The sequence below is a fragment of the Mastigoproctus giganteus genome, chromosome 6 (assembly GCF_048544385.1).
Source record: "Mastigoproctus giganteus isolate SK-2022 chromosome 6, ASM4854438v1, whole genome shotgun sequence".
NCBI lineage: Eukaryota > Metazoa > Arthropoda > Arachnida > Uropygi > Thelyphonidae > Mastigoproctus > Mastigoproctus giganteus.
In genome coordinates this window covers 111,846,966-111,872,280 of record NC_143580.1, presented here as the reverse complement: position 1 = coordinate 111,872,280, position 25,315 = coordinate 111,846,966, and the positions used below count along the sequence as shown (strand labels likewise).

The window sequence follows — 25,315 nt, the reverse complement described above, 5'->3', positions numbered from 1 at the left end:
AAAATAACAGAATGGTATCCAAGAGGAGCTAGAAGAAAACCTGGAAGACAAAGGCAGAGATGGATAGATGAAATTCATGAGTTTGTGGGTAGTAAATGGATGGCCAGTGCTCAAAACAGAAGGAACTGGAAAGTTGCTGGAGAGGCCTTCATCCTGCAGTGTATTGAAAATGGATGATGATGATGATGATGATGATGGTGGTGATGAAGTGCCTCAAAGACATTTTGTGCTTATTTTTTTTGAGGACATCATTAAAAGAACTGTCTTTCTTGAACACCTGGATTTGAAGATCAATAAATGTTCTCTCTTTTTATATTCACATCACTAAGGCTGGTACTCCTGAAAAGATAACATGGATGCTGTTGTTATTCGTGCTGTTAATGTCTGTGAGCTGGGTCTTACAGTGAAGGTGTTTCTGATATTGTTCCAGTGGAGGTATTTCTTGATATTCTTCCTAGGCATGACAGGACAATATTTGACAAGGTTTTGTTGTTGTTGTTTTGGTTTTTAGGAGCATTAGCAACTAAGGCCATATTGCTCCCGGATATGCGGTGGTCATTCCCTGACTTTTCTGCATCCTCCGTATTTGGTGGTGACGGGCTCGGACCCTGGTCTAATCAAGAAGCGTATGCTACTCACTGCTGCTCCTTCCCACCTGGCTACGGAGGCGCCTTATTTATTTTATTATTTGACAAGGGATTTTGAATCAAACTGACAACATTGTGCAGTGATTTAATGTAGAATTTGTCTCTGAATGGTCTGCGCTAGTTGATAGCAGCATTTCTTTTGCAGAGGACTGCTTAAACAAGAGCAATGCAGAAATATTTGTTGGTGCTATTAAGACATAATTAAGCGGCCAGGGAAACTGTTGTTGGGGAACAGATCAAGTGTCTATAATTCCAAAATGTAACTGAACAGAGTTACCACATAACTTACATGAATTCAAATTGGTTGGATAAAATTTATAGAGAGTCTACATAGGATTCCCTTCATATACATTAGAAGGAATAGTATGAGTCATAGTAGCTGACCCTTGCAATCTAGAACCATTAGGGAGCAATTAGTTTGGTGCTAAACATATTAGAAGAAATGAAATGTTTAATTTTCAATGTAACTCATTGAAAAATAAGACAATCTGAAATGGAACTTGAAATATCTTTTTCCAAGAATTTGGGAGGAATTATTGACTAACAGTACGTGAAATCTGGGAACTATTGCAGTTTAATTTAGTCAGGGACTGTCACTACTTCTGCAGGTAACTGTAAAGACTATATTGGAGTTAGTAAGAATGGAATAAAAAGCAGCATACCCTAATTGGTGGGCTGGTATTAACACCAGAAGCACAGTAAATAAATTTAAATTGTTGGTCAATTCACTTTGTTAGGGATTACAGAATTACAGGTGTCACTATGATAACATAGACAAAATTTGTTTATGGCAAGTGCATGGCATATGAGGCAGGTATGAAAATATTGTGGGGGGGTGAGAGCATGTGCTTCTGATCAAAAAAAAAAAAAAAAAAAAGTTGGAGAAAGGTTTAACCACTAGATGGAGAACATCAGGATAACAAAAATGAGAGTAGGAGTTTGTTATAGGCAGAATGACTGTGTTGAATGTAACAAAAACTGTACAGACAAGTAGAGTGGTCCAGTAAATCAGATTGCCTTAAAATGGGGGATTTTAAATTTCAAATATTGACAGAAACTTGTGGGTTAGCCACCAGTAGTGAGGCTTTTGTGGATTTAATGGATGTTTTTTACACCAGCATTGTAGGCAGCAAGAGAAGGCAATACTCTTTATGTGATTATCAGCTGTGATCTTTCATAGATTAAGCATCTGCTGATAAAAGAACCTCTTTGGGTGGCAGTGATCACAGTGTACTAATGTGAGATTTACTTAAAAATGTACTGTCAAGGGAAGAGGAAGGGAATGGATTTTTCTTCCATAAAGGTGACTGCAATGAAGCCAGCTGATTAGCAAATTCTAAATGGGAAGCATTCTTAGAAGCAATTGTAAGAGGCCACTAGGTTTTTTATACCAACTAAGAGATACTGTTCAAGGCTTGGACCTAAATGGATGTCAGATGAACTGATGAGACTCATGGCAGAGGATAAAAATGCGTGAGATGCATATCAATTATCAGGCTATACATAAGGCAACTTTATATATTAACTAGCCTGCAGTCAAGTCACAAAAGAGATTAGGCAAGCTATGGCAGATTACAGTATTTCTGGAAAAGGATGCCATGACAAGCAGAAAAGATTCTTTACTTAAGTAAATACTAGAAGAAAGAGAGGTCCACATCTAGTGAACCAATCACATTGGTTCGATAGATGTGAATGGTTTAACTTTTGATAATCGTGCTCAGTTTGCTGAAAAACTGAATAGGTATTTTGCATCTACTAGACTTTTATACCAACTAAGTGATACAGTTCAAGGCTTAGACGTAAATGAACTGATGGGATTCATGGCAAAGGAGAAAAATGCAGAGGATGGATATATATATATATTCTAGATATATTAAAAGGTTGATATAGTAGAATTAGGTAGTGTAAAAACATCGGATTAGCTGAGGTCACAAGCTGAGTACCTGAATACCTAATTCTACTATATCAACCTTTTAATATATCTAGAACATATCAAATTAATACAGACCGATGTAATGTACAATCTTTCACATAGATGGCATTAATCTGTTCTGATTTTATTAATAACCTTAAGTTATCTATGATTTTAAAATTTATAAATAATTCTTCGCCTAACATGGATATATATATATATAAATATATATAAAATATTAAGGATAGTAAGGATAAGGATCAATCAAATAATAATACTATCAGGGTCTTAAGAAAACGCAAAAAAAAAAAATTATGAAAAAAAATATAAAAAATTTTATATTTGGCCTATACTGGTTTATATTTGGTTTAGATTTAAATTACTTAGCATATATTGATCATTACAGAAACAGAGAACCTCTTGTCGTTTTTTGCCTTCAGTCTGGGTAGTTGGCCCAGTTGAAGTCATCTAGATTGTCGGTAAAAAGCAATTTTTTTTTTTTTTTTTTTGCGTTTTCTTAAGTCCCTGATAGTATTATTATTTGATTGATCCTTATCCTTAATATTTTATAGACATTATGGGTGTATTGCATGATCGCTTGCAACTGCATTGACCCATAAATATTAGTTACAGTTACTGTCGTTTTAACTTTCTTTTCTTTTTTATCACTAATATAATTATATATATATACAGTCGAACTTCCCTATGACGAATTCGATAAATCCAGGGAAACAATTCGTTATAGAAAATTTCGTTATACAGAAAATATCTTTTTTATTAGAAATTATTATCTAATTAGAAAATGAAAACGAATCTACATTTATTTTTAATGTATTTTATTTCAAAAACATACTTATTTAAATTACGTTTAGACAATTTTCGCCTGTAGTATCACAAATTAAAAAAAATTCTTAATTTTTGTTTGCACAGTATAATTAAATGTCTGATTCTCAAAGAAAACCTCACATTTATTCAGAGCATTAAAAACATCAGGAACATTTTCATAAACCTGTAGACCCAGACAAACCGTTTTAAAAGCATGAATCATTTCTTCGCGAGTTGGCTTTTATGTGGGTTGTTCTGATGCGTCTTCAGCATGATCGTTAATTTCTTCGTGATCATGGTCGCGTCTAACACTGTTCAGCAGTATTTCATCTTCATTTGGATGTTCTGTTGTAGTCAAATCTTGATCTACATAACAATAACTATCCAATGTTGTTTCCAGACGATTCTAATAATGTCCAAAAGTTTTTCAGTTGTATAAGAGGCAGTTCATCTCGTTTGTTCAGTTGTTGTTCGACTTCTGTATTCAATGCAAATCCGCTTTCGAAAAACAATTTTGAATAGTGTATTCAGTGATATCGTTTGTCCAAACTTTTTGACAGTTCAGAGATGCAATCTCTAAGGTTAATTGTAACCTCCAAGTTTCTATTTTCTGATAACGCATTGACAATCTTCATTATTATTCTCTTTCGATAATGAAATTTAAAATTTTTATTAATGCCTTGATCCATTGGCTGGAGTTTTGACATTACGTTTGATGGTAAAAACAACTTCATATTTTTAAGTTTGGCAGAAATACTGGCAGGATGTGCCAGACAGTTGTCAGTTACGAACACGATTTTCCTTTTTTCCTTTATTATAAGCTTGTCTAGTTTTAATATCCCTTCTTTAAAAATATCACTTGTCATCCATGTTTTTTTATTAAAGGTGTAGTCAACTTCCAAAGCTATTTTGCCTCTAAAACACTTGGGTTTTTTGATTTTCCGATAACTAAACGTCTTAATTTTTCACTTCCTGTCATATTTGCTCCAACTAGCACAGTGATTCTTTCTTTGCTTTGTTTCCTGCCAAAACATATCCTTAAAAGCAAGTGTTCTATTCGGTAAACACTTAAAGAATAAACCCATTTCGTCAGCATTAAAAACATCCTTAGTGTCATATTCTTCCAAAATCTTCTTTAAGGTATTGTTCCTCCAACTGTTGCAATCTTCTTTGCTTATATTAACACTTTCTCCACATTAACCTTTTACACAATTCTGTGGCACTTCTTAAAATTATCTAACCACCCAGTGCTTGCATTAAATTCTGTATGTCCAAGGGACTGTGCAAATTTCAGAGCTTGTTGTTTAATTATTGGACCCAATATTGGTATATTCTTTTCACGTATCATTTGCACCCATTTTAGAACAGCTTTTTCAACATCTTTGTATATACACAACTTAATTCGCTTCTTGTCTGCTCCTCCTCCAATTTAAAATTGATTCTCGATTTTTTTAAAATCATGAATAAACTGCTTGCAGATATGCCATATTTCTCCACAATGTCTTTTTTCTTAAAACCCTGGTCAGTATCATGAAGAATCTTTACTTTATCATTAATACTTAAACACTTTCTCTTCGACATTGTTTCAGCAACTGTAAAAATTACTCGACTGCAGCTCTTGCCGATACATGCACCGCAAACTTTGCTGCGCCACATAGTGAATTGCTAATACCGTCTACTCACTGATGTTCGCTTGCCAATTCAACAGCATCACATGACCTTTCCTATCAATCACTTTGAAGAAATATGTCTTTGTGAATTTATTTTTTTATTATTATTACTAGCCATATAGTGCAAGGAAGCCTGAGGCTTATGGCTGCACCAGCAAAAAAAAATTTCCGAGTTACCCTGAGAGAGAGAGAGAGAGAGAGAGAGAGAGAGAGAGAGAGAGAGAGAGAGAGAGAGAGAGAGAAGTAGAAGGGAATCACCAAGAAAGAGAAGAATGACAATATCCAGCTCAGGACCCTGGGTGTGCCAAGCACATACTCACCAGATGTGAGCCCTATTCTGCTTTCATTCATATATACACGAAAGAAAATTTATGGTTAATGTATGCTGTATGTTACTTTTCAGGGGAAAAAAAAAAAAAAATACAAGAGCATATAGCCTATGTGATTGATGACAAATTGTTCTAAAAGAACGAAATTAAAAAAAAAAAAAAAATCATGAAAACCATCTGCTGAGAGTCCAGTTAGATGAGAACGGACATATCATATAATGATTGACAGGAAGGTCACATGGTACGGTTGAGGTGAGAAGCGAATGTCACTCGGTAGGCGTTGCTAAAAACCGACTATGGAAGTATTCTATGTATTGCTGCCGCAGCACGCTGAAGATTTCCAACAGCAAATTTCGTTTTCCTCTTAGTCAACATCAATTTACAAATCAACCCTATTTATTGTAAAGTTTATGACCATTTAAGAAAACCAATTTGGTTTTATAACTCCAACAAAAATGAAACAAAGACCCTCCACAGGCGTCAGTGGCCATAAGTGTTCACTAAAAGGATGGTTAATTCCAGCAATTTGGAATAATGAGCAATTTTGGAGGGAAGGAGGCCATATATTTGAGTGGCTGTTTAGCAGTAAATGCTTGAAAATCTTCAAAAATACTTTTACTAATCTTTTTAAAACTTCCTTAAAGAGAGAGACTAACACTTCGCTATATGGGGTTAATTTTACATGTAATTTCGTTTTGAGGTGCAACGTTTTGCGAAAAAATTCGTAATATAGAGAAATTCGTTATATTATCAGGAATTTATCATAAACACATGAATTTAAATCCTTGTATGCCAAATCTGCAATATCCAATGTTTATCAACTTGTGACAAAGGGATAAATGATTTTGGGATAACTGAAAGGAAAGTGGAAGATAAATTATTGAAGCTAAATATGAAAAAATACACCTGGGGTGAATGTCGTCTATTCCATTATATTAAGGAAAATAGCAAAGGAGGTAAGTAAACCTTTATGGACTGGAGATGTGTGCATGTATCCCCAGTTCACAAAGTGGGGGAGAAATAAAAGGGCAACATACGTAATTACAGATCTTGACTTCTGTGCTAGGGAAAAAGAGCAAGAGCAAGTTATTGGTTAAAGAGGCAATGCAGGGCCATCTAGACAGGAAGCAATTACCCTTCATTGACTTCACTGTGATCTTGTCTGACTAATCTTATTGGACGTTATGATGCAGTAACAAAGGAATTGGATATTATGGTGTGGTAACAAAAATAATTCTTACATCATATACAGTGGGGACCCCAACAGCTGATGGTAATTTGTTCCACAAAACCCATTTTATGTTGAAACTATTGTAAGTTGAAACCACTAATACATTGATTTCCTCTAATTTGTTCTAAACTCTCAGCAGGCCACCCCACCAACACGTAAAACAGATATTTCTTACATGTTCTTCATTTTTACATTAAAAATGAGTGTTTTTTAAAGATTATTTAAAAAATAGTTATGAAGACATCTTAAAAAAAAAAAAAAAAAAACCCCAAACAATAAATTAGCATTTACCTTAGACTTGAAGTGCAGAGCTGATGAAATCAAATTAGTTGCTAATGCTCCTAAAAACCAAATAATAATAACAACAACATTCCATTTTTGAGTCCTCTCCCTTTGACATGGCAGGCTGGTTTCAGAGTGGTGGTGGGACTGTGTCAGTTGTCTTTTCACTCTTTTGCTTCTATTGGCAAAGAAACTGTCCAAAGTGGACTGTTTTTGATGACTTTTTTTGTAGCTGTTTTTCATCTCATATACAAGTATATGAGATGAAAAAGTGACATTTTTTTTATGGGAGGCTTCATATACAAGGTGATTCAACACTTTTCAGATGTTTATGAAACCACCAGTTATGAAACACACACACCAGGTCCTAGAATGACCAGCATTCTAGGACCTGGTGTGTGTGTGTGGAGGGGGGGGGGAGGACATTAATAGAAGGGTTGTCCAAAAAAGAATGATCATAACTTTTCATGAACAACTATACTGCATGTATAGTTGGGGGAAAGGACATTAATAGAAGGGTTGTCCAAAAAAGAATGATCATAACCTTTCATGAACAACTATACTGCATGTTATTTCTAGCTGAACTGCAAAATTTATGATAACATTTTAGAATTTATCATCATGATAAATTCTAAAATGTTATCTAAGATGTTTAATCAGTATTCCACAGGTGCCTCTGTAGCCAGGTGGACAGGAGCAGCAGTGCATAGCACACACTTCTTGATTAGACTGGGGTTCGAGCGTGTGACCACCAAATACGGAGGATGCAGAAAGGTCAGGGAATGACCACCGCATATCCCCAGAGCAATATGGCCTTAGTTGCTAATAATAGTAATAATAATAATAACAGCAATATTCCAGTTTTGAGTCCTCTCCCTTTGACATGGGAGGCTGGTTGCAGAGTATGGTTATAGGTTTTAACTGAGATGTGGGGTCATTATAATGAAATTGTATCTTCATAAATAAATAAATAAATAAATATCTGTTTATACTCTGAACATCCAAGGCCAGAAGAGTTTAAAACTATTCTTCCATTCTGATTGACAGGAGGAGCAGGAAAGCCTTATGGGTTTCCTTATGATCTACCTTGACAATAATGCAGTGCATTGCCTTTAAGGCCTCTGATTGTGAGAATTTACTAATTCATATAGAGTGGTGCACTAAGACATTTTAACATACAGTAAACTCGAAGCAAAAATATGAGATGTTATAGTAATTGATAATTGATGCTGTTTCACAAACTTATTTGGTGCTTTAAGTATACTGCATGTTAAAATGATGCCTTACTGTGCCACTCAATATGCATTAGTAAATTCTTGCAGGGACCTAAGCCAGAATAATTAATTACCTTTCAGCTAATTCATACCCTTTTGGCATTTCTCATATTGTGAAATATTTCACTTCCTGATTGTCTACTATTCACTCAGGGTGCCTACCCACCTGCAGGAGGGAATAATTATTTCCGAAACAGTACTGTCTGGGGATCACCCTACTGAGAATAAGCAATAATATTTTTAAAAAGTACAACTGTGTGAATCTTGAATAATTTCACAATGAGATTTTATAGTCATGATGTCTTGTGCACTACTTGATGTGCATGATCTACCACCATTGAATTATAAAATATATGATCATATTGAAAAATTGTCATGAGATAGGACAAAATTCTTTTGTGTCTGCAATTATGCACAGCACGATAGAAGGGATTTCATGATGAAAGCTTCGTGAATTAACTCTAGGTGCCAGGGATTCTGCAAGGCTTATGGAAAGGTGGATTTTTCTCAGCATGGCTATCCTTGTTAGATAGAATTTGTTTTGTAGTGACAGTATTCATTTAACCAGTGGAGTTGTTCGGTTTTTACTAGTCATTGAGGAGGCATTAAGGATTCAGGGAAACTTAAAGTTAGGAGGGAGTTACACATGATTGATTTATGTCAGTGGCATGGGACAAAACTATACTTTCATGTTGCTTGTGCAGCCATTAATCACCCTAAACGGTGAAAGGGAAAACTGTAATAGAAGTAAAATTTACCAGCATTCTAGGACCTGGTGTGTGTGTGTGTGTGGAGGGGGGGGGGGACATTAATAGAAGGGTTGTCCAAAAAAGAATGATCATAACTTTTCATGAACAACTATACTGCATGTTATTTCTAGTTGAACTGCAAAATTTAAGATCAAACCAAGCAGCATTACATAGCAGCTGTGCAGTTGACTCGTGCGCACAGTTTATCCTTGGTGGTTAGTGAAGTTTATGCCTGTTCAGTTTTGCCTACGTAACAATGGACAGGGCACACAAGGAACAGTATGCCCCTTTCAAATTTTGTTTCCATCTCAAAAAGTATCACCTGAAGCATGAAATGTTAAGAGGCTTACTTTATGATAAATCTACACTTCCATATAGCACAGCTCTCAGATGGTTCAGAATGTTTAAAAATAGACATGATTCAATCACAAAAAGTGGTCCTGGAGCTCCAACCTGCCGTCACCATAAATACTGCTTCTGTAATCATGAGAGAAGATCGTCGTATACCAGTGAACTGGCAGTGTTGTTGAGAATATCAGTAAGAAGAGAGAGAGAGAGCGCACGTGCACACACACACACACTATTCTCTGTGGCCGTTTGCACATGACACATGTTTATGCACTCTGGGGTCCAAGACTATTTACACCTGAGCAACAGCAAGTTTGCATGGAGGCTTGTCAGGAGCTGCAACAAATGGTTACTGAAAATGGTGAGGTTCTGCACAAGGTGATAACGGCAAGTGAGTCATGGCTTCATCATTTCGACCCAGAGAGTAAGCAACAAAGCTCTGCTTAGAAGTCTACTTCATTGCCAACACTGAAAAAAGCAAAAGTTGTGGTTTCTGCATGAAAGATTATGATAATCTCTTATTTTTAGTGTTCAAGGAATGTCAGCAGCATGTTGTTCAACGTTATATGACTGTTATGAGACCTTACTACAGAACTGTACTGCCTGCAGGTTGCTGCATCACGATAGTGCAAGACCTCACATTGCTCATGCTCTCTTGAGTACTTTGCCTGCATTGACGTCAAACGTGTTCCTCATCAACCAACTTACAGCCCTAACCTTGGCCCTGCGAATTTTTTATTTTTTTATTTCCAGAGTTAAAGGAGCTGAACGGAAAACATTTCGAGTCATCAGAAGAGGTTGTAAAGACATTGCAGGCAATTCTCAAATGCTTATCAAAAAATGGCTTTCACCACGTTTTTGAAGAATGGCTGAAATGTTGGAGTAAGTCGTCATCATCAGCCACTTTCAATCCACTGCAGGATGAAGGCCTCTCCAGTTCCTTCTGTTTTTGTGCAATGGACATCCATTTACTACCCACGAACTTGTGAATTTCATATATCCATCTCCGTCGTTGTCTTCTTGGTTTTCTACTAGCTCCCCTTGAGTACTGTTCCGTTATTTTCTTAGTCCATCTGTCATGTCTTCGAGCTATGTGTCCTGCCCAAGACCATTTTAGTTCATTAGTTTTGATAAGAATGTCCTTTACTTGAGTTTTCTGCCTAATCCATGTGTTTCTATTCTTATCTAATAGTCTGATTCCTAATATCATCACCAACCCTTAATTGTTGACACCTGGCAGGGTAAGGCCATGAATTTGTGTTGCTTTTGCCATTTTCTGGTCATCCTAGAATTTCCCTTTTCAGCTCAACAGCAGGAACAGGTATTCATCAGGCCAGTTAATGTTTTTCCATCTCCACTGTCTAGTGTGGTGCCTCCGTTGCCATGTGAGCAGGAGCAGCAGTGCGTAGCACACACTTCTTGATTAGACCGGGGTTCGAGCCTGTGCCCACCAAATATGGAGGATGCGGAAAGTTCAGGGAATGACCACCGCATATTCCACCTGGAGCAATATGGCCTTAGCTGCTAATGCTCCTAAAAACCAAAAAACAAACTGTCTAGTGTTGGTATTCCCGAGCCCCTACGACAATACCTTCTTGTTTTTTGCTTACAGGAGTGGAATCCAATTTGTTAGCTGCAATGTCCTATTTGTGACAAGAATTTGTATGTTCTGAAATTGCCTCTTTGGTTGTAAGTTGACTGACTGTAGTTTTTTCTATTACTCTACACAAGTCTTGGCACCCTCCATTGACATATCACATCAGTGAGCTGATTCCAGCCACAGGTTTGCCATTGGCTAGATGCTATATGGTTATTGGATCAACCTTGATAATCCTGAGGCCCAGTATGTGAAAGCTCTAGCTGGACTGCTGCTTTGAAGATTCTCATGCTGGTGCCAACAGCTGGACTGCTGCTTTGAAGATTCTCATGTTGGTGCCAATATCTGTACCACTTTCAAAGTCACTTAAATCATTCATTTTGTTCATTTTCTCACTGAATTGTACCCGTACAGCATCCCTACATATGTGCTCTTCTGATTTATGTCACAGCAGATGAATACATGATGCTGTTACTTAAGAAGCATAACAGATCAAATGGTTACTCAGTTTATTTCTTTGAGCTCCAAATAACAAGTGAATTTCACAGCACTGTAATATAATTATAAGAACACTAACTATGGCCAGTAGCAAACTACACAAAAATGCAAATTTTTATCAGTTCATGCACACTTTGTGCTTTGCTTTTAGTAGTTTTTGGCATTCTAAAGGTTTCATTCATTCATTCATAGCCTTTAAAATGTTATGTGCTCTTTTACAAAAATTTATAACAATGTATCACAACCAATATTTGTTGGTGGCGATATATATAACAATATATCGCAAACAACAAATATTGTAGCTGGTTTTCCTCTCCCCCTCTCAGAGGAAAATGATGTGTGTATATATATATATATATATATACAGCAGGCCCTCATTATAATGCGGTTTGCTTTACGCTGATTCGTTATAATGCTGTTCTTATATTATAACCCGTATCTGATTATAACACTGTCACAAATCACTATAATGCTCTTTTACCAGCGTACAGGTTGCATTTTTGGCATATTTAACGAAAATGTTTCATCTGATGGAGTCGATAGCTTGAAAATGAATAGCAAAACAGCATTAAAACGTTTCGCACACCGTCTTGAGAAATTTTCCCAAGCTTAGTGAAATATTCTCACACGCTAATTTAATTGCAGTACAGTGACTTGTTACGTAGTTCCAAGATGAACATTTTAAAAAAAATGATCAAGTATATTGCTTGTAATATTTGCGTTATATGCATTTATCCAAAGTCTAGTCATCACTCAGTACAGTATTAGACATCATGCGTAACAGACAGTTTACTCGAACATTGTATCATAATTAATGCAGCAAACGCAGTTACATTTTCGAAGAGTTAATAATGGCAGATAAGAATGAAAAAGCAAAGTCTGGGCTCAGTACGAAGACTACAAATGTAAGAAAAAGACTGAATTTGAAAATTAAATTAGACTTTTTTAAGCGAATCGATTCCGGTCAACGACAAGCGGATGTGTGCCATAATTTAGGACTGGCAGATTTAACTGCAAGAACAATTATAAATAATAAAGAATTAATTTTAGCAGCAGAAAGACAGCTGTTCCACTGCAAGCAGCTAGGGCTAGGCTGGCTATTAGGATTTAAATAGGGAGACTAACTAATTTTATTGAAGATAATATCCAACGCAGAATTCAGTTAAGTTAAATATTATAAAAATATATATATAATAATAATAAAAAATAAAAAAAAAGATTAACCTATATGATGGTCTGAAGAAAGCTCACCTAAAAAAAAAAAAAAGTGGAACCATTTAAAACTAGTAAGGGCTGGTTGAATAGATTTAGTAAGTAAGTAAGGATTCTCACACACTAATTTAATTGCAGTACAGTGACATGTTACGTAGTTCCGAGATTTTGGACTAAAGATGAATATGGCTACAACAAAAGTAATGATGAACAAGTATGCCACAGAAAAGGAAATAATGATTGAAGGAGCAATAATTGAAAAGGTGGAGTCGTATACTTATCTGGGACAAGTTATTAGCTGTAATAATGATAAATGGCTGGAAGTCAAGAGAAGAATAAATTTTGGATGGATAGCATTCAGGAAATATAGTCACATACTGAAGAGCAATATCCCAGTTTGTCTGAAACGTAAAATAATGAACCAATGTATACTCCCCACCATGACTTATGGAAGTGAAACTTGGGCACTCACCAAAAGAATGGAAGAGAAGCTGAGAACTATACAGCGAAGAATGGAACGAATTATATTGGCAATCAGACTGTTAGATAAAAAGAGAAACACGTGGATTAGGCAGCAAACTCAAGTAAAGGACGTTCTTATCAAAACTAAAGAACTAAAATGGTCTTGGGCAGGATACATAGCTCGAAGAAATAATGACAGATGGACTAAGAAAATAACAGACTGGTACCCAAGAGGAGCTAGAAGAAAACCTGGAAGACAAAGGCGGAGATGGATAGATGAAATTCATGAGTTTGTGGGTAGTAAATGGATGGCCAGTGCTCAAAACAGAAGGAACTGGAAAGTTGCTGGAGAGGCCTTCATCCTGCAATGGATTGAAAATGGCTGATGATGATGATGACTAGATTTAAATTCCAGGGAGAAGTTGCAAGTGCAGATCAAAGAGCCGAAACTTTCAAAAAAGAACTTGTTAAAATTATTGAAGAGAGGTGTTATGTGTTCTCAACAAGTTTTTAACAAAGATGAAGCATGAGTTTTTTGGAAACGAATGCCTAAAAGAAATTTCATATTGAAAGAAGAAAAAAAAACATGTCAGGTTTCAAAATGGCGAAGGATCGGTTGACTTTGTTTGGTGGTAATGCTGCAGGGGATTTTAAATTAAAACCCCTTTTAGTTTACCAGGAAGTGGGCCAAAGTACAACCCAAAATTGACACATTTTTCATGATTAAATTAGATCAATTAAATTCATGATTTTAATTAGAATTTTAAGTTTAATTTTGATACGTAAGTAGTTACCACATAATTATATACGTATGTAATGCAGAATATTTTATATGTACTGTACAAATATTTGAATATTAAATATTTTGACCAACATTTGTGCATCTTTTCACTACTGTTTATTATTGATTAGGAAATATTCAATGACACCGACTGCAACTCACAAATACATATGTTACCTTAAGGGAATGCTGTGCTCGCTTAGCAAGGATTCACTTAGCGCTCTGTTTTTCCGGAACGAATTATCAGCATTAAGCGGGGATCACCTGTGTATATATATATATATATATATTTTTTTTTTTTTTTTTTTTTGAATTGCTTATCCTGTTATAAAACTCAGGTAAGGTAGGGGAGAAACTAAACATCTAACGTACTCACTCTTAGATAAGTCCCATTGTTTATGAAAATTTAATTTTATAGAATACGGTTACAATAGCTGAGTGACCCACAGTTTGGAAACCACTGCAGTACATCGTTCCCTCTGAGTTATTGCATTTACTTTTACCAGTGTTCATTTTGAAATTTGTTTTTCCATAAAAGTAATTTTTTTTTATCTATTCCTCTATGGAGACATAATCATGCTGTCATTATATCTGAAATGATGATATAATGAGATGCAGTATATTCCTGACTCAAATATAAGAAATGTAAAATGAACAACTGGATAATCTTATTGCCATTAAAGGGATTACTGGATAATAAGATTACATTTGTAGCATGTATAGCTAACGTTTGGAAACTGATTAATATCATAAACTGTCATAAGAAACTGAACGTTCTAAGAGCTTTTGCTGTTGAGTCCTGTCATGTTCAGAGAGCACTCTGTGATATCTGTGTAGAGCTTTAATTCAGTCTCAATTAGATTATGGCTCCCTGAGTCTGTGCATATACCAGGAAGAGTGCTATACTATATTTAAACACCAAGAAACGTAGCATCTTGCAGTTAGCTTTGGGAACATTCTGAACGTTACTGTCCACATCTTATATTTAAAACCATTTGAAAACGCACTTCACCTCAGAAGAAAAACACTTATACAACTATGCAGCAAAGATTGAGAGCCTCTCTTCTCAACACCCTAGCTAGACTTACCTATCGAATTCTTAATCAACTGTATTATATGACAGCAAACTTAAAAACTGGCCTATGCTATGAGACATCCTAAAGAATGAATGCACAGTTGGGATATCAATATTCATCATATATTTTAAAATGTTACAACACTGGGCTCTCCCTGAACACCTCTTACTTCCTTGTGATGATTTCTTACAATAATGGGAATGGGGAAAATGCTCTTTGTCAAATGCTAACATGAAACAGCTGGTAGTTGCAGTATATATCTGGAAAATGTACATAAACTGTATGTTTATACTGATGATTGGAAAACAGCTAAAGCTGTAGATGCTGAAGTAGTTTCTATAAATTTTTTAGAGGCAGTATCTCTTCCAAAGAATGCAGAATTACAGACAGTCAAATTAGCACCTGAAATATAATGTCTAATGCTAATGTCACAGATGTTGGCATATATAGACTCCTTTAGTGTAGTTTCTGCCATTCACTCTACTGTGTCTTCGTCTTGTCCAGTTCTGGAACAGAACTGACATCCACTGTGCTACTTCCAGTTGCAGACAGTCCCCCTTTTGTTGGATATCAAGGCATGCAGGCATTCTGGGAAATGGATGTGTGAATCATGTCACTAAACAACCTAACGCTATGCCTTCCTATCATCCTTGGGTGTTTTATACAGATTAAGTAAACCTTATACACAGAAATTATTGGATTCAGCTGTGGTAAACTGAACTCAATAAAAACTCCTGCAGCTAATGAGCTTCGGCTGTGGGTGTCCAGTCTCAAACAGATTTTTTTTTTTGTTATACTGAAGGTTGGAAAGCAAAGCTGTGGGTACTGCTGCAGTTTCTTTCAGTTGTGTGTTGGATGGAAATGATTGTATAGTTGGTTTCTGCATTGCAGTTGGACACTTTTTTTTTTTTGCTTACTTACAGGAGAAAACCCTTGTCAGGGCATGTCTTGTCAAACTAGGCTAATACTTTAGCACATCACTAGTTGAGTGTTTGAAAAGCTTGTTTCAGGTCTCTTACTTGCAGAAACTATTAGCTCTGCTGCACGTACTTGATAAACAGAGGCCACAATAATGATACATACTTGATAATGACTCATATTCTGAGTCATTATCAAGTATGTTTGACAGTATAATTCAGATTCCGATTAATTCGATTTTTTTTTTTTTTTTTTTTTGTTATTTGAACTGTATACAACTACATAATTGACTCTTACTATCACAGCACTGGAAAAAAATTGCTGCAAGTAAATAATGGTTGGTTAGGCTCTTGTGCCAATAAACCTCAAACAATGATAATAGCAACGTGTGCAAAAGTATTTTTAAAATAAAATAAATGAGGTAATAGTCATTTGCAAGTAAACAAATCAGATGAAACCTACTGACTTAATCACCAAATACGGAGGATGCGGAAAGGTCAGGGAATGACCACCGCATATCCCCGGAGCAATACGGCCTTAGTTGCTAATGCTCCTACAAAAATAACAAACTGACTTAATTATTATTTAAAAAAAAAAAAAAAAAAAAGAAGAAGAATAGAACTGTTCTATTTCCCTCTGTCTGCTAAACATTAGCAGAACCAAGTAATGGTGTCTGAAGTCAACATCACCAAATAAAACATAACATGTGAATACTGTAAATTTTCTAGCAGAACTCACAAACTTGGCAGGTGTACAGAGGTCAAACTAAACTTTTTTTCTGCCACTTGTTTGAAAGTAGTGTAGCACTTAGGCAGCTTGTTTAACTAGGAAGTTTAAACTTTGCCAAATGAAAAGAAACCATGGGGGTGGGGGGGGGGAAGTCTTTGTATTTTGAATAAGTCAAAATAGCATTGCTAAAATAAAACATTTTACAATATTTTAATTGTATTTGACTTACTATACTATAAAAGTTTGACTGATTGCCCACAAACATATAGAATAAGTCTTTGTCAACCTTTTCACTTTCTAGCAAAAAAATAAGTATGAGCTAGAACAACTCCCAGTTGGCATTACAGATTAAAATCCAAAACAAATGACACATCAAATTGATGCATCATTTGTTTTGGATTTTAATCTGTAATGCTAATTTACTCTAAAATTAGGTGATCGGTGTTTGATATGACACTTACTCTTTTTCTTAAGGATATTCAACGGTGTTTAGTTGCATTAGAAGAACTTGATAAAATTTCACTAAATCAAATTGTGTTGAAGAAGGATCCAGATATTGTACAGACAGTTAGAAAAGTAAGTATTAGAATGTTATTTTTTATGTGATTGCAGGATGTTCTCTCTATTGCAGAACTGTTGTTTAATTTGAAATTTGTATTGTAATCCATCCAGCCTGTCTGGCTTGATGGATTACAGTTGCTCATTATTTTTCCATCTATAAATGCAAACTCTGTATGTCAAGCTTGATACGGCAGATCGAGGTCAGACCAGTTATTTAATAATAAATGTTTTTGCACTTTCAACTTTAGGGAATTAAATTAGCAGTTTTACATTTTATATGTCCATTTCTAATTGAATTTTGGAAATCTGTTCATTATTCTCTTGTTAAGTTGGAAACTGAATCCAGAGAGTCAGTCCCATTGAATAATGGCATTGATCTTTGGTGGCATGGACTGATTGCAATTAGAAAATACTACCTGATATGATATGGACGGACACTATGATATGCCCAGAATTCTAGGTAAATAATCATATATCTTATCTTCCTTCACGGATTAAGCGATCCACCCGTTCAGATCTCAAAGAGGTCTGCCCATCTTTTCTCCGGTCTTCCTCTGTCTCTTTTCCCTTTAGCTCTATATCTGTAATCTAATTTAGGGAGTCTATTATCTTCCATTCTTTATACATGTTCTTTCCATCTATATTCTATAATTTTTTCATTAATTGAGTAAATCTTTAATTCCTTTCTAATATTAACTTTTGGTATTTTATCTAATTTTGTACATCCTTTAACATATCTTAAAAATTTTATTTCTGCAGCTTGTATTCTATTAATGTCTCTTTGTTTCGGTATCCGTGTTTCAAAACCATAAAGAAGTGTTGGTACTGCCATTACTTTGTAAAATTTCATTTGTATTTCTTTCCTTGTTTTCTTAGCCAGAGTTCTTTTTATTTTTCCACATATATTTTGAAATTTCGCCAATTTCTCGTTCATATCTTCTTCGACATCATATGTTATATCACATCCTAGATATTTAAAATGTTTTACTTGTTCTAATATTTTATTGTCTATAACTATTTTTGTTCTCACCTTATTTTTCCCCTTAAAAGCCATTGTTCTAGTTTACATTGTTGATATTTTAACTTTATATTCTTCTGTTATTTGATTTAATTTTTAAATACTGTTCTTTGTAAATTATCTTCACTATCTTGAATAATTACTTGATCTGCAAATAACAGTGTATTAATCCTATTCTTTGTATTTAAATATATACCTGTATTAATTTCTTCTTTCCATTTACATAGGATATCATATCATATCCTTGATATATATGTTGAACAACATTGGTGACAAGCCACATCCCTGTCGAACTCATTGATTTATTATACAGTGGATTCCAGTTATTTGGGCCACCGTTTAATCGGGGCAGCCGTTTATTTGGGGCAAATCTTAAAAAACAGAACCCAATTGAGAAAATAGCCAGGGATTACTTTGTTTAATTGGGACAACATGCTGTTTAATCGGGGCAGGAGACCGCAGCACTGGAGATTACCCTATGATTTTCTCTGACCGAACCACTTGTTACGGTCAGATTTGTGTAGGTCACAACCATAAAACAATAAAAAGAAAAACAATTAGCAGTCACCTGTTTATTGGGCTTTTCTGTTAGTGCAATCTATCATAAACGAATAGTAAACTCGATTTTAATGGATTTGTGATAATACCGACAGCTGGAATTCTGTGGGTTATTGTGCTGAAATGTGTTTACACTTCCATGGAATCTTCAATCATATAAAAAAATTAATTTTCAGAATCTTCTCTTCATTCCTATTTTTAAGCTTCGTAAAATTGTTACTCCGTTCTCACTTGTGCGTATTCTCTTCCATTGGGGATTTATTTATATGCTGATTCCGTATGAAATCAGCATATTTATGCAGCTACTTCCGTATGAAATCAGCATATTTATGCTGATTTCATACGGAAGGAATAACGTTTTAATAAAGACATGATACACTAGCGCAATATGACATGAGATACTGATTCTCAGTAGCAAAAAAAAAAAAAAAAAAAAAGACATCAACCACTAGCTGGTTAGTTGATGCACTCATCTTAACTGGACTGGTTGTTGTTGGGTTTTAGGTACATCAGCTACTTAGACCAAAATTGTTCCATATATATATATATATCTGTAAATAGTGTGTGTTCTGTGGTCGATTTGCCTATTTGCTGGATGGGTTTCTGGAAGGGGGGAAACTGTGAAATCTTCGCCTGAGGCAGACTAACTCAGCCACATTGCGAAAAAAAGCCCAGAAAAGTTCCTTGTGTCATGGACAGGATATTCAAACTCGGGTGAGGAGGGCAGTGCTTTTATGCACTATGCTACCTGTCTAACTGAGCTGGAACAAAAAGATAAAAGATGACAATTGAGAAGAACAGTACCATGAACAGTACACAGTGGATTCCGGTTATTTGGGCCACCAGTTAATCGGGGCAACCATTTATTTGGAGCAAATCTTAAAAAACAGAAACTAATCGAGAAAATAGCCAGGGTTTACTTCGCTTAATTGGGACAGCATGCCGTTTAATCGGGGCAGGAGACCGCAGCACTGGAGATTACCCTACAATTGTCTCCGACGGTACCACACGGTTTGGTCAAAATTCTGGAGGTCACAACCACAAAACAGTAAAAACAATTAGCAGTCACCTGTTTTTTGGGCTTTTCTGTTAGTGAAATCTATCATAAACGGACAGTAAACTCGATCTTACTGAATTTGCAATAATACCGACAGCTGGAATTCCGTGGGTTATTATGATGAAATGTGTTTACACTTCCATGGAATCTTCAATCTTATAAAAAAATTAATTTTCAGAATCTTCTCTTCATTTCTATTTTTAAAGCTTCGTAATTTGTTACTCCGTTCTCACTTGAGCGTGTTGCATTACTTGCAATTTGTGTGTGCCGTGTTCTTTGTAATCAGTATGTACTGATTTCTTATCATTTTACTGTTTTAAATTTTAACCCCCACCCACAAATGTCAGTGAACAGAAATGTCAACTAGTTAGTATGTACATATTACAGTACGTATTAATTATTCCGATTTTCACATATTTAATTTTTTAATTGGTAAGGTAATAAAGGGTAAATTTGTATGTAATACAGTATATCTTTACTTTTATAGCCTGTGGATAATATACCTCCTATATTTGCTAATTAGAATTGCTATTTAATAGAATTAAAATTCAATTCACAAACGAGATCACAATGACCAGCGCTCACTACACATCGTATGGTGAATGGCACTTTATCGTAACGTGATTTGATTGTACGGTGAACCAATTGTAAAGCGAGGGTCCATTGTATTTTTAACTTTTTTTTTACGTGGAACTTCGGATAATTGGGGCAGCCGCTTAATTGGGCCAAAACGCACTAGTGCCGTGTGTCCCAGTTAACCGGAATCGACTGTACTTTCTTCTGTTAATTTATTACCTGTATCTATTACTATTTTTGTTCCTTGATATAAACTTCGTCTTATTTTTGTTGTTATTGTTATTTGGTTTTTAGGAGCATTAGCAATTAAGGCCATATTGCTCCTGGAATATGTGGTGGTCATTCCCTGACCTTTCCGCATCCTCTGTATATGGTGGTCACGGGCTCGAACCCCAATTTAATCAAGAAGCGTGTGCTACGCACTGCTGCTCCTGCCCATCTGGCTACAGAGGCACCTATTATTTTTGTAAGATGCTTTGATTATCCTTTATTACTCAATATGTCCCATAGTTTTCGTCTGTTTACTCGATCAAATGCTTTTTCATAATCTATAAATGCTAAATGTGTTTCTAAATTAAACTCTTTTCGTTTTTCTATTATTTGTTTTAATATAAATATATTATCTGTACATGATCTTCCTTTTCTGAATCCTGCATGTTCTTCTATTAATATTTCATCAGAGATAATTTTAATTCTATTATTTATTATTTTGCTATACTTTTATATACTGTATTTAGTATGCTAATCCCTTTATAATTCTTTGTATCATTTCTATTTCCTTTTTTAAATATTGAAATAATTTTTCCATTCTTCTGGGTATTTTATATTGTTCCCAACATTTATTAAATAAATTTAGTATCCTATCTTTTAAAAAACTTGCTCCATACTTGATCAGTTCTGCATTTATACATTCATTCCTACTGCTTTCCTATTTTTTGTAGCTTTCAATGCCTTTTCTAATTCTTCCTTCGTTATCAGATCTATGTCACCAACTGGGTCTAACTGTATCTCTTCTATTTGATATGTTGGGTCTTTCCACAATTCTTCATAATGTTTTTTTTTTTTTCATTGTTTCAATTTTTTCATAAAAAATTCTTCATTTTCACTTGTCTTGTTTTGTATAGATTTAAGATATTTATCTTGTACTGCTTTAGCTATTTCTTAATTCCGTATGGGCAGGAGCAGCAGTGCGTAGCACGTGCTTCTTGATTAGACCAAATACAGAGGATGCAGAAAGGTCAGGGAATGACCACCGCATATCCCCGGAGCAATAGGGTCTTAGTTGCTAATGCTCCTAAAACCAAATAACAAACAAACTAACAATCATTCCGTATCTTTACCCCCCCCCTATACTTTTTCCTGAATAGTCCTAGTGTCTCTTTTGCTATCTTTTGAATTATATTTCGTATATTATTCCATTCTTCTTCTATTTGTTCTCTCTCTGATGTTTTACTTATTTCGTCTTTAATCCTTGTTTCATATAAATTTTGTATACTTTTTCTTGAAGTAGATATACTATACTTTAAACCCAGCTCCTCTGTTCCCCTGTTTAATAGCTTTTCTCTTCTTCTGTTTGGCCCATAACTCTATTTTTGAGCCGACCGGGCTATCCAGGTAGGTAAAGTGCCTGCCTGGCAACCCAAAGGTTGCGGGTTTGATTCCCGCCTCAGGCTTGGATCACAGTAAAATGCAAAAACTTTGGGAGGTGCATTATGGCCATAGAAGCTGATGCGCCAACAACTAACAAGGGGAAAAAAAAAAAAAAAAAAAAGCTCTATTTTTAAAGCCACTAAAAAATGATCTGAATTAATATATCATATCCTCTAAACACCCTAGTATCTCAACATTGTTTTTTTTCTAATTTTTGATTTACTATTACATAGTCTGTTATTGATGTGTACTTCTTGCTGACCATGTTTATTTATGTATATCACGTTTTCCAAAAAATTTATTTGTTATCTTTAAATTATTAAATGTTGTAAAATCTTTTAATCTATATCCATTTCCGTTTACTTTATTTTCTCTATAACATCTCATAACATTTTTTTATTGGCTTATTCCATACCAGAGCATTATAATCTTCCAAAATAACTACATGGTCCTTTTTTACATTCTTATCTAGTTCCTTTTGTAATTCTAAATAAAATTTATCTGTTTCTTCCTCTTTTCCATCTTCTGGAGCATAAATTCCAATTATACATAAATAACCTCTGTCTAATTTAAATCTTACTGTTATTATATTCTATTATTTATAAATGTGTAGCTCTGTATTTTGGTTTTCCATTTCCGATCTATTAATATTGCTACCCCTCCACTAGCTCTTTCCTTTTGATCTACTCCACTGTATATCATTGTATAATAATCATAATCTTTCATACCTTTTAATTTTTTCTTTGTTTCTGTTATTACTGCTATATTTACTTTCTTCTGTTTTAAATGTTTAAGTAGTTCGACTTTTTTATATCGTAATCCTCCTCTTATGTTCCATATTACAATATTTCAAATGTCCGTTATTCCTCTTCGTTTCCTTTTTTCCAGTCCGAGTCGTGTCCCTTTGTCCGTCCGGTTTTCCTCTTTGAGCTTTGAGTTTTTATTTTTTTTACATGGGGAGGGAACCAGCCTCCCACACAACCTGGAGGACCGGTATGTTACTCTTCGTCTGAGCCCTACCCTTTTCTGACCTGTCTGGCTAGGGTGGCCCTACGGTAGTCTAGCTACTGCCAGCATAGCTCTCTGGGTAATCGGGATACTCAAGCCTCCCCACCGTAACATGGTGGTAACATTTCGGGGAGGTAAATAATCTAATGAATAAATTTATATATACATTAGTGCATTGATTATTTGGAATAATGAATGTTTGTCCCTTTCCAGCTAACCAATTTTTCTAGTTAATCAAACAGTGAAATACAGAGTGATCATAAAGTCTTGCACCGATTTTAAATTTTAATAACTAATGAAATACAAATAATGAAACTATTCAGTAAAAATTATATGAAAGTGCGAGTCTTAAAGTTTTATTTTTAATGCCGTTTTTAATTGTCACACTTCAACATGGCTGCCATCATTCGGGGTCTCCCAGATCGTGGTTTGTCATTAACCGATCCAGTTACTTTAAAGTTTTTCATTCACCTATCTATTGACTTTTTATGGGGTTCCTCTTTTTTATAATGAGTAGTGAACTTTCTTCTCACAGCTGTTATCGATTTAAACTCTGCAAATAAAAGAGAAATTGATAAAATATAAAATCAACAAAAGAAAAATCAGATTTACAATGATGAAATTATTATATAAAAAACTTTGTAAGACTTGAATTTTCGTGTAATTTCTACTGAACGGTTCTATCATTTGTATAACTTTAGTTATTAAAATTTAAAACAGGTGCAGGACTTTATGACCACCCTGTATATTTTAAAAAAGTATACATTTATTGCACTGTACATTCAGTTTGTTTTTTATTTAGTCATAACATGCTTTATTAATAGATGTGTATTGTATTATTGTATTATACATACCATACATATTTACAGTGTGTATATATATATATATATATATATATATACATACATACATACATACATACATACACACACACACAGGGTGATTCACTACCAGTGCGACAAACTTGCAGGAGGTGTAGGGGGCACAAAGACGAGTCAGAATTACATAGCGATCCTACTGGAAGTCAGCATTTGCGAACCGGTTCCCGAGGCAGTAGGATGGACGAGTATTCAAACATTGAACTGGCCGACATGCACCGAGCGTGTGGAGCTGCAGACTGTAACGGGCGCGCGGCTCTGCGCTTGTACCAGAAACATTTCCTGCACAGGCGTGCTCCTCATATGATTTTCGCACGTGTGCACAGAAGGTTACATGAGACTGGTTGTTTCTCGAGAGGTACCATGAATTGAGAGCGAACAACGAGGATGTCAGACAATGAGGAGAATGTCCTACGTCTTGCAGAAGGCAATCCAAGTACGAGAACTCGAGCGATAGGCCAACGATTGGGTATTTCCCAATCCACTGTATGGAGGATACTGTCAACAAACCAAATGAGTTCATACTATCTGCAACGCGTCCAATCATTGGAGCCTGCGAATTATCCATTCCGGAGGACTTTTGCTATTTGGTTTCTTCAACAGAAACAGTTCACAAATGCTGACTTCCAGCGGGATCGCTGTTCACGCGACCTCCCATTCAACGTCCTCTACCGCATGATGAAGGCATTTCGGACCCTGCAATGCTATGTGATTCCGATTCGTCTTTCTGCCCCCTACACCTCCTGCAAGTTTGTCGCACTGAAAGTGAATCACCCTGTATATGAATGTTAAATGTGTAACCCCTTAGAGGTAATGTTTAAAAAGTGACATAGGATAAAGAGGTATTCAGTTGATGAAATGATTTCAGTGAATGAAAGATCAATAAATCAGGTATGACAGATGCACCTATAAGTGAAAAGCAGCATTAAAGGATGCAAGAGTACATATAAGTTTGTATTAATATATTGAATAAAGTATGCATAAATGGATGTGAAAGTTACACAAAGTGCCAGTAACTAAAAGGGTGAGGAAAATAGAAAAAAAAGTGTAGTAGATTTTGAAAGGTGAAAGAATGTTAATATCCTAAAGCTTATGATTAATTAAGCAAAATATATTCCTCACCTTTCTAGCTACTGGCATTTTGTGTAACTTTCACATCCGTTTATGCATACTTTGTTCAATATGTTAATACAAACTTTTATATATATATATATATATATATATATCTTATGTGGATCTCGATTTAGTGCCACCATTTGTTCGCCTCTGACATTGGCACTAAATTGAGGATGGTGCTAAATCAAGGTACTTCAAACAATAAGAACTACATATGGTAACTATTTTGGCATTAAGAAAATGAAGGACTGTGACATTATTTTCTCTGGAGGAAAAAGGAATATCGAAATATTTTTGTACATATGAACGATATATAAAGAAATTAAGTTTCAATAGCTAAAGCTTAATATACG

The 25,315-nt window shown here is 35.1% G+C and overlaps 1 protein-coding gene across 4 annotated transcripts in view; it reads left to right on the top strand.

Annotated features, from left to right (window-relative positions):
- LOC150084511 (lens epithelium-derived growth factor-like) overlaps window positions 1-25,315 on the top strand; it is a 316,821-nt gene that overhangs the window by 231,881 nt on the left and 59,625 nt on the right. For all 4 annotated transcript variants that reach the window (XM_090375260.1, XM_090375258.1, XM_090375259.1 and 1 more), the window contains exon 14: window positions 17,015-17,116. In XM_090375260.1, the coding sequence (XP_090231386.1) occupies window positions 17,015-17,116 (102 nt within the window). The remainder of the gene's footprint in view (window positions 1-17,014; window positions 17,117-25,315) is intronic.